Raw genomic sequence first — 11,067 nt, forward strand, 5'->3', positions numbered from 1 at the left:
AAATGATGCAAAATCCTTCTTTGAATCTCTAATCTAATATGGCAGGTTTAGCTGTCTTGTGGTGATCTGGCATAATATGAGTCAGTGTGTTCCAAGGCGATACACGGGATATGCTTTTTTATTATTATTATTATTATAATTTTTAAAAGTATATTATTATTTATTTTTTATTGAATATTTAAAACATACAATATACTTGCAGTGAAGCCACTCAACAACTACATCACATTGGTCATCTAACAGACTCCCATTCAGAGCAACACACAGAAGCAACCAGGGTCAACGCCCTGCTCAAGGGCACGTCGACAGATCTCCCACAAGGTCAAAAACGGGGACCCGAACCAGCGATCCATCAGCCACCGGCCCAAGCTCCTAATCGCCAGGCCTCCAAGATCCCCCTCACATTTACCCCCAAAAATGATCAGAGTGGATTGATCTTGATGCAGACAGATTTGATCATGCATTTTTTAAAGTTACAGCAGTGTCAGCAAAGTTATGATTGGAAGTATGAGCCAGTATCTGCTGGAAAGATACAAGGAGAAATATTTCCTAAGGGCCGTATTCTGACTTGAGATAGCACTAAACTCGAATTTGTCTCCCATTGACGTCAATGAATGACACGAAAGTCAGAGTTAAGCGTGCATCTCAAGTCAGAATAAGGCCCGTTGTGCTTTCAGCAGAACACATTTTGCTCCTGTTATTTTCAGAAGGGAATACAAGACAACAACAAAGCTAAAATCATGAAATTGTATTTTAGTAACACTTCCCCGGAAGGCCTTATTCATGCTCTTTTATCCTTTGTGTTACCTTTGTGTTCTACATTGTACCCGTATATTATTTTGCTCAGACAAATATCAGGTATAGAGTCTATTAGTCATGCTACATTGCGGCTGTGTTGAAACGGCTGTAAACAAATGTGATTTTAGCAAAGTTGGGAGAGCCCTTTTGACAGCGGGTTGAACATACCACTGATGGTGTCAGCCTGTTGCCCTCTACACAAACATGCCAAAAGACTGCATTACCCTACTGGCACAGTTTTTGAGAGAGCAAAGGCTCTGGATCAATGGCAATATATCAGATTGATGTATTGTTTGTTGACTGTCTGAATGTGTAAATAAGTTGTGTGTTTCGGAGACAGAGAGACAGAGACAGAGAGTGTTTGTGTGTGTGTGTTTTGCATGAGTAAGGATGTCCATGTCTTCACCTTAATGTCTTTGTGTGTCTTGTATCCAGATTGATCACTATGCCCAGAGGGATTTGAAGAGGGGACTCCAGCTCTTTGGCACCGAAGGCAACGTAGGCTTGACCAACGCCTGGATGATCGTACAAACTGATGTAAGTCCATACGCAAGGCACTTAACCCTACTTGCAAGTCGCTCTGGATAAGAGCGTATGCTAAGTGACTAAAATGTAAATGTAAAATGTAAGTCAATGTGTCCTGCTTAGACTGCCCCCTGGTGGTCAGCAGTAGAACAGTACACTTGTCTTAAATTGGCCTGGTCCCAGATCTGTTTATACCAATGCATGACAATGACCATAGGAGTTAGCAAGACAGCACAATCAGATCTGGGACCAGGATAGTGTTAAAAGAGGCCAAGTTTTTAGAAATACAGTACTGCAGGCTAATTACATGATCATAGGGACACTTCATAGGGACAAGGGATTACGCAATCTAACCTGATTCCAACCAATAAGAATAGCCTTGGATTCTTTAAATAGGCTGCCAAACAGTAAGAGAAATGCAAATTGGACCGCACGGCTCCCCGAAGAACAACACTGTTTGTTTCCACACTCACTTTGATGTGCTTGGCTTTGTATTATTCATGACTAAAATCCACAGCTCAAATCATGGGCAAAAGAAAAGTAGGAAACACACGGTGAGGAAAGATAGTAGAGAAAAGATTGAATAAAAGGAGCTGATAAAAATGCAGCAGGCACTGCTGGTGAAAGCTGCCGAGAGATGTCAAAAGATACCAGATACAAGATATCAAACTTTGGGCTATTTGATCACAGAATGACCCTTTTTTACATTATAAAGTCCAGTTTGATTGTTTGTAGTGTGCATTAGTGAATAGTGTGCATTAGTGAAGTTGTGTGACTGACTGCACATCGTGAGTGAGTGAGTGAGTGAGTGAGTGAGTGAGTGAGTGAGTGAGACCATGTCACCTGTCAAAACCGCAGCAAGTGTTCTCATTCCATAAGACTAAGTTAACCCTCTCCACCCTCCCCCATTGAATACATTACCACACTGCAAAATGCACCCAGGCAAAGTTAATGTAGTTTAAATTCAGTAATGACCATTTTGGAGTGATGAGGGAGAACTATCCAAGTAAAAGATGTGACAGAGATATGTTTAACATACAGTACTTATTCAAGGGTTTTCTTTATTTTTACTATTTTCTACATTGTAGAATAATAGTGAAGGCATCAAAACTATGAAATGACACTTATGGAATCATGTATTAACCCAAAAAGTTTTAAACAAATCAAGATATATTTTATATTTCAGATTCTTCAAAGTAGCCACACTTTGTTTTGATGGCAGCTTTTCACATTCTTGGTATTCTCTCAACCAGCTTCATGAGGTAGTCACCTGGAATGCATTTCAATTAACAGGTGTGCCATGTTAAAAGTACATTTGTGGAATTTCTTTCCTTAATGCGTTTGAGCCAATCAGTTGTGTTGTGACAAGGTAGGGGTGGTATACAGAAGATAGCCCTATTTGGTAAAAGACCAGGTCCATATTATGGCAAGAACAGCTCAAATAAGCAAAGAGAAATGACAGTCCATCCTTACTTTAAGACATGAAGGTCAGTCAATACAGAAAATTTCAAGAACTTTGAAAGTTTCTTCAAGTGCAGTCACAAAAACCATCAAGCGCTATGATGAAACTGGCTCTCATGAGGACTGCCACAGGAAAGGAAGACCTAGAGTCCATTAGAGTTATCAGCCTCAGAAATTGCAGTCCACGTAAATGTTTCACAGATTTCAAGTAACAGACACATCTCAACACCAACTGTTCAGAGGAGACTGCGTGAATCAGGCCTTCATGGTCGAATTGCTGCAAAGAAACCACTACAAAAGGACACCAATAAGAAGAAGAGACTAGTAACGCTGTCTGTGATTTATTTAGAATTCAAGGCACACTTAACCAGCATGGCTACCACAGCATTCTGCAGCGATACGCCATCGCATCTGGTTTGTGCTTAGTGGGATTATCATTTGTTTTTCAACAGGACAATGACCCAACACACCTCCAGGCTGTGAAAGGGCTAATTGACCAAGAAGGAGAGTGATGGAGTGCTGCATCAGATGACCTGGCCTTCACAATCACCCGACCTCAACCCAATTGAGATGGTTTGGGATGAGTTAGACCGCAGAGAGGAAAAGCAGCCAACAAGTGCTCAGCATATGTGGGAACTTCTTCAAGACTGTTGGAAAAGCATTCCAGGTGAAGCTGGTTGAGAGAATGCCAAGAGTGTGCAAAGCTGTCATCAAGGTAAAGGGTGGCTACTTTGAAGAATATAAAATATATTTAGATTTGTTTAACATTGTTTTGGTTACTACATGATTCCATATGTGTTATTTCATAGTTGTGATGTCTTCATTATTATTCTACAATGTAGAAAATAGTATAAATAAAGAAAAACCCTTGAATGAGTAGGTTTGTCCAAACTTTTGACTGGTACCGTATGTATGGATGTGCCAGAGAACGATCTCTGTTCATGAATCATGCAGAATGGTTTTAGTGTGTAGCATTTTTGGTGTTCCTCTCTGTTCGGTCATTAACGTTCAGTGTCCTTGTCTGGTGTAGTTCCGCTGCTGTGGCGTGACCAACCATACGGACTGGTTTGAGGTGTACAATGCCAGCCGCGTGCCCGATTCCTGCTGTCTGGAGTACAGCGACAACTGTGGCCTCGTGAACCCAGGGACCTGGTGGACCGCGGTAAGATGCACAGAATCACACATACACGAACAAACACACATGTACCCACACATACACTCTCCCTCTGTACCTGCGGGACAGGTACAGGATGGCAACAACAACTTCCCAAGTTAAACCAGGAATGCACAATCCCTCCATCAGTGCTCAGACTGTCCGCAATAGGCTGAGAGAGGCTGGACTGGGGGCTTGTAGGCCTGTTGTAAGGCAGGTCCTCACAAGACATCACCGGCAACAACGTCGCCTATGGGTACAAACCCACCGTTGCTGGACCAGACAGGACTGGCAAAAAGTGCTCTTCACTGACGAGTCTCGGTTTTGTCTCACCAGGGGTGATGGTCGGATTCGCGTTTATCGTCGAAGGAATGAGCGTTACACCGATGCCTGTACTCTGAAGCGGGATCGATTTGGATTGTGAAGGGTCTGTCATGGTCTGGGGCGGTGTATCACAGCATCATCGGGCTGAGCTTGTTGTCATTGCAGGCAATCTCAACGCTGTGCGTTACAGGGAATACATCCTCCTCCCTCATGTGGTACCCTTCCTTCAGGCTCATCCAGACATGACCCTCCAGCATGACAATGCCACCAGCCATATTGCTCGTTCTGTGCGTGATTTCCTGCAAGACAGGAATGACAGTGTTCTGCCATGGCCACACCAGATACTGACTGTTACTTTTGATTTTGAAACCCCTTTGTTCAGGGACACATTATTCCATTTCTGTTAGTCACATGTCTGTGGAACTTGTTCAGTTTATGTCTCAGAAATATTTACACGTTAAGGTGATACGATGCCCATCCAACCCGGAAGCCAGCCGCACCAATGTGTCAGAGGAGACACCATACACCTGGCGACCGTGTCAGCGTGCACTGCGCCCGGTCCACCACAGAAGTCACTAGTGCGCGAGTTTGCTGAAAGTTTGCTGAAAATAAACGCAGTTGACAGTGAAAGGATGTAGATTTTTTTTGCTGAGTTTATATATTATTTGACACATTTTACCCCTTTTTTGGGGCACAAAACTTTTTTTTAACCGGTACCGGGTTACGTTTAGACGAGTCCTGTGACACTTGTGGGGGTCGTAGAACAAAACGGAGAACACCGTTGGTGTTCATGAGAGTCTCTGCTTTCGATACTGGGGTCATAGTTTGTTGCCCAAACAATTTCCAAAAATCGGTCTTCTCAAGAAAACCTCTGTAGTGTTCCAGACATTTTCGTCTCCTGGTCTGACAAACAGCTCTGTATCCCTGTCACTTTTCACCGCAAATGCGGAAGGCCAACATGGGCGTATGTGGTGGATTGAGCCCATACAGAACAAAAAAAACATATCTCTAGCTTAGACAGATTTTGATGGGGATTTTTTTATTATGTTAATCAACTCTATGGGGTTTTTAAATCTGTGCCTTGAGGTCTGCAGCAGCTTTGCTAATTTTCTTTATTTTGCCCCTGGTAGTTAATTAATATATAATTACTTGATTAATACCCTTGTTTGGTGAAATAATCCACTCAACTGGTGTCACAGGTCTAAATCCCTGATTATAGGGGAATACTGAAAACCAGCAGTGCTAAAGACTGGGAGGCATAAATTCTTTCTGCCGTATACCATGCCAGGCTCATGTACTCTGTGCCAGTCCCATCGCTGTCTGACGTTGTCTATGCCACTATCTTTCATTATTACAACAACCACTTTAGCTGCTTTAAGGATATATCAACTATTCACAATTCTATACGTGAAGACTTGTATTTGTCTCGTGGTACATCATCCTTTTCATTGACACTGTGTTTCACGTAATGTCTCTTGAATGTTCAAAAGGAAGAGTTGGAGAATCTTTAGGTATTGTCGCCTAAGTGTATAACCTGCTTGTGTTGGCCATGAAAAATTCAGCTCGTTCGCTCTAAATGTTGTCCCAGCACAGAGCAATGGTACCATCTGCAAGTTACTCCCAACCTTCCGCCCCTAGTAATAGATAGGGATGGTAGCTATCCCAGGGAACATTTATTCAACAGAGAAGAGGGGGGGGGGGGCATCCATATGGGACCCACTTAGCTAACATGATAAGGAGATGATTTGCAGAGTAAAAGGCATGTATGGGAGGATGTGTCACTTAGTGTTGGGCGGTGTAGAGAAGGGCCTGTGGGCCCGATACACTTGTAAGTCTACCAAGACTAGCACCAGAAGGAACATTAAATGTACCCCAACCCTGCTGTAGGCTACACTTAGGCACCCCATGCTATAAATTAATGTGATGTTTTTTTGTATAATGTGCTGTAAAACTTTTGTTTCCATTCCTGTGTGTCTCCACAGCCATGTTACGAGCGGGTGAAGGATTGGATACAACAGAATCTGGTGGCCCTGTGGATATTTGCCTTGTGTACGGCACTCACACAGGTACAGACACCGGTGACACAATTGTACTCTTCAGTGCACGTTGAAAGTGCTTTGAATGCTTATGCTTCAGTGGGTAGCATTTTATAGTGATGTCTATTGACAGGGAACCATAACATCTTAGCTTGGCACCAGTAGATCGGTATCTGCTTTTCCAACTTTGCTATACAGACTCCATTCTAAATATCTGTGCATATGAACGTTTACTGTAGCTTGCATTGGGGGTCAGACTGAATGGCAGGACAACAAAAGTCAGAGGAGTTGGTTAAAGCATATATTGAACAGATCTGGAACCAGGCTAATATCCCTAATAATTGATAAGAAATTAGATGATTTGAAAGTAGGCCTCAATGAACAATTACAGTGAAATCCAATTCAAATTCATGAGGTTGTTCATTTTATTCTCAATGGAGACACTGGTCTTGTCCAAATACCCATACTAGCTTACTACACACTTAAACTGCATACTAATTAGCACATAAAAAGTATACAGTATGCCACGACTGCAAACTGCGTTGTGATAATTTCGTTGTTTGCTCTATAACCTGTTTATTCATGTGCCTTGCAACCGTGATATACAGGGCTAAACAATCAAAATAAATTCAACCACACCTTTGTTTTATCACAAAATATAGCAACCTCTGTCCAGTGAAGTCCACAAAGCATATTGCATGTACAGTTAGTTACATGACCTACAGCATGGTAAAACAAGTTCATGTTTCAGACATTTTTGGACCACTTAACAACTGTCGCAAAGAAAACAGGATCTGGCTGCACTGTTCCAGCACCACTTTAACTTCAACATTTGAACATCAACACCACCTATGCTTAGTCTAATAGTGACAACGAAAAGATGCCAAAAACAATTTAGTCCAATCAACGTAAGCTAAATATGATGTGGCTGTCCATGGTTCTGATTTCTGTGTGTGTAGAACAACCTGTTTACTCACCCTACTTGTAGAGAAACACTAATGCCATCCTCCTCTCTTTCATGTTGACAAAACGTTATATCACTCTGTCATACAGTACACGTTTTTATTTGTTGTTGTCCTCAGCTACCTGGCTAAAATGCTTGCTTGCTAGCCTAACGTCCGTTCATGGGCAACGTTAGCTAGTTAACATTAGACTTCTACATCTAGCTACATATTGAACTTTCATCCTTTCAGGTCAGGGGAACAACAATGTATGAATTAATGGTTGGATCAGAATCACAGTTATAATCATTGGCCAGTACAGATAATTAAGTTAAACCACAAGTCCAAATCACTATCTCCATCCATGGCCAATTTAGACGTTGCTTACAATGCAATACACGTGAGAATTTTAAGGAGAACAAAAACCACTTAGCCTACATTTGAACACCACTGCAGAAGCTTCGCTATTCGGCATCTTCCCAATGAAGTAGCCTAGTTTTGTCGTTTGGCTACTTGAAGAGAACTGGGGCCAATCACTCACAGCCCACCTCTTCCCAACTTTGTGGAAAAGTGTGCATCGAATTCTACTGGATGAAGAGCCGAAATGAGTATAACATCCTGGCATTTAAACCATACTAGATTGAAAAAAATCACGTACTAGAAAACGTAGAATCACGTACTATTCTCATACTGAGAATGCATCTTGCACGATTGCGTTGTTTTGCGTTATTGGTTCATTTCGGTAGCAAATCCCCATATCCGATTATCAACTGTTGTCAAAGCCGACATTAATATGAAATACGGGCTATTAAAGTATACTCGATTTTCTAAATGTCCCATACTATATTTAGGACACAAGTATGGGTATTCAGACACGGCCACTTTATTGATGATGTAGTTGTGTCACATTGGTTTTGGTTGTGTATGTGTTCCCTTTGTTTAGATTCTGGGTTTGGTCTTCTCTATGACCATGTTCTGCCAAGCAGTCAAAGTGGAGACCTTCTACGCCTAGCAGCGTCCCCTCTTTGCCCCAAAGGACTCTGTGAATGAGTGAGGCACACACACCTCTCTCCCACTCTACACTCTGTGACGGACCTTTCTCACCAACGACTCGCCGACCAATCCTCATGTAACATCTTCACAACGACCTGTACTGTAAAACAAGCACAATGTACTATCGGGAGCCAATGGATGTTTTTTTGCTGAATTAAATGTTATTCGCTCATTTTGTGGTCAACATATATATGTAATATATAGGAGTAATCCTTTTTTAAAGATTTGTTTTAAATGATTTTGAATCATTCTATAATCTTAAGTGTTTTTGAAACGAGAGGAGAGCTAAGGAATGCAGGTCAAGAGTGCATTTATTAAGACAGGCCATATGACTAGTAAAGTGCATGGCTCTTATAATGGTGTTAGTAAATGTTTGGCTCATCCAAATCAACTTTTCCTTGAGTGTTTTTTTTTATTCCAACGTCAAGAAATACTGTAAATTATAGTGTATTGTAACAGTGAATTCATACTAATACTTATTTAATAAACAAGTTCATCTGTAGGGATTTACTATGTATACAATATAATAATATAAATCAGTATGGCAACTTCAATACTAAGAATGTCTGGATGTTCACAAAATATCCTGAAAATAGAAGATGGTCCCTAGGCCCCATCTCGAGTTGCACAGATCAACAAAACCAACATGAGTCATCCTAGGCTACTAAATGTCTCTTGAGATCTGACTGTCACAGAATCTGTCAAGATCCTCGACAACGTCTCCCTGCTGTGGCCTAGGGGCATTTCTTTCCCACAGTTCTCATCAATATGATTTCATTCACATTGAGCCAACTTCTGTGTAACCCCATGAATAACCATTCCCTGTGTCCCAGCTAGGTAGAACACACAGTCTTCCATACCAAATGCATGAGAACATCAGAAAACTCTGCAAAACAACCTTTGATTAGAAATGTTTTTGTGGGTTCACAATCTCTTGGTAGCTTGACATGTACTTTGATTGTCAGTGTCAGTGGAGTCTTGGTAGCAGCTGTGCATTTCTGTTTACACAATTAACACTGGGAAAATATATATATTTACAAAAAATATATATATGGGGGATTGGAAATGATAAAGACAATTACATTGATGGAAGCTATAATCTATCTGCAATATTAAAGCTGATCTACCCCCTTACAAAAACACTGGGAAAACCGCATACATCTTCAGATGCTACAGTGAGTGGTAGGTAACAGGTGTATTTCCTGTACACCACAACATCTATGACTGGACAGGCGTGCAAGCAACACACACACACAGTCACACCAAGGTAGGGGAGACCAGGGTGGGGAACAAAGTAAGATTCATATTTTTTACATCACTATATATATCTACATTTCTAGGACTTAACAGGCTGTGGGGTTGACTATTACACAGTCTTCAATAGTAAGACTTTGTGGTAATAAAACAAAAATGATTTGAAACTGATACTTGGTTGAAAATACACCAAATTGACAAATATGTAATATTGACCAAAAACGCAAAATAGACAAATTAATTTAGCCTATTTTCTATTAGCATTTAAGTATGAATTTGACTTTTATCTCTTCGTTTTTCTACAGTATTTATTAATTTAACATTTTGCGGGATGAAATCTCTTGAGATGCACCATCTTGTTTTCAAGTGTCCAAATGAGAAAAACAAAAAACAAACCATACTTAATAACAATAATAATATGGCAACTACTGGTTAATAATAATGAAATAATAATAAAAACTTAACAGCATAAAAATATTTTGTACAACTACTAATAGGCCTAAAATGAATAAAAACTGCTAAACTACAAACTATTAAACATAAGTACCTATAATACATAGCCTACATGCATATATATTTCCAAATATCTTATCATTTAGGGTGTATTGGGTTAAAACACGCTTTGGTGTTTACATTTCACTTCCTTAAGTTAGACTATATTTTTGGATGGCACGACAATGGGCCTCATGATCTCGTTACGGTATCTCTGTGCATAGAAATTAGCATTGCTTATGAAACCAACACTTTACATTTTGCTTAAATTTTGTTCAGTATATATTTACTTTAGGGCCTCAAAACCCATTGCATGACCACCAAACTGCAGTATGCCTACACCTCCCCCAGTCACTACAGGCACCCTAAAGGTTATACTAAAATGTTTCACATATCAAAGGGCTATATGTTATTTCCTTTGAGCATTGAACAAATGTCCGCACATGCTTTTCTCCCCCCTACTCTCGCCACCTTGTTGAGACCTCTGCAATTGCGCCTCGAGTTCATCATAGGCCTACTTTCTGCATGCCTCTCCCTCCACTCAGCGGAGCCATACTTCATTCCCATGTTCGCTTGCTTTCTCCCTTCCCGCGCTTGATCAATAAAACATGCGCTCGCGGTCGCTCTCTTTCACCTCTCCACTCCCTCGTCTCTCTGAAGCCGCTGACTGAGTTGATGAAACAGCAAAGACAGAGAGCTGACGGAGAGCTGCAAACATGACAATGGTTGAACTGGAGATATTTCACAGTCGTGGCCAAAAGTTGAGAATGACACAAATATACATTTTCACAAAGTCTTCTGCCTCAGTTTGTATGATGGCAATTTGCATATACTCCAGAATGTTGTGAAGAGTGATCAGATGAATTGCAATTAATTGCAAAGTCCCTCTTTGCCATGCAAATGAACTGAATCCCCAAAAAACATTTCCACTGCATTTCAGCCTTGCCACAAAAGGACCAGCTGACATCATGTCAGTGATTCTCTCGTTAACACAGGTGTGAGTGTTGACTAGGACAAGGCTGGAGATCAC

General features: G+C 40.9%; 1 protein-coding gene across 2 annotated transcripts in view; it reads left to right on the plus strand.

The window, feature by feature from the left end:
* Positions 1-8,688, plus strand: part of tspan4a (tetraspanin 4a) — a 97,488-nt gene extending 88,800 nt beyond the window's left edge. For both annotated transcript variants that reach the window (XM_029638736.2, XM_029638734.2), the window contains 4 exons: positions 1,234-1,335; positions 3,815-3,946; positions 6,244-6,327; positions 8,182-8,688. In XM_029638736.2, the coding sequence (XP_029494596.1) occupies positions 1,234-1,335; positions 3,815-3,946; positions 6,244-6,327; positions 8,182-8,250 (387 nt within the window). In that variant the 3' untranslated portion in view covers positions 8,251-8,688. The remainder of the gene's footprint in view (positions 1-1,233; positions 1,336-3,814; positions 3,947-6,243; positions 6,328-8,181) is intronic.
* Positions 8,689-11,067: the final 2,379 nt, after the last annotated feature.

The sequence above is a fragment of the Oncorhynchus nerka genome, linkage group LG27 (genome assembly GCF_034236695.1).
Source record: "Oncorhynchus nerka isolate Pitt River linkage group LG27, Oner_Uvic_2.0, whole genome shotgun sequence".
Classification (NCBI taxonomy): domain Eukaryota; kingdom Metazoa; phylum Chordata; class Actinopteri; order Salmoniformes; family Salmonidae; genus Oncorhynchus; species Oncorhynchus nerka.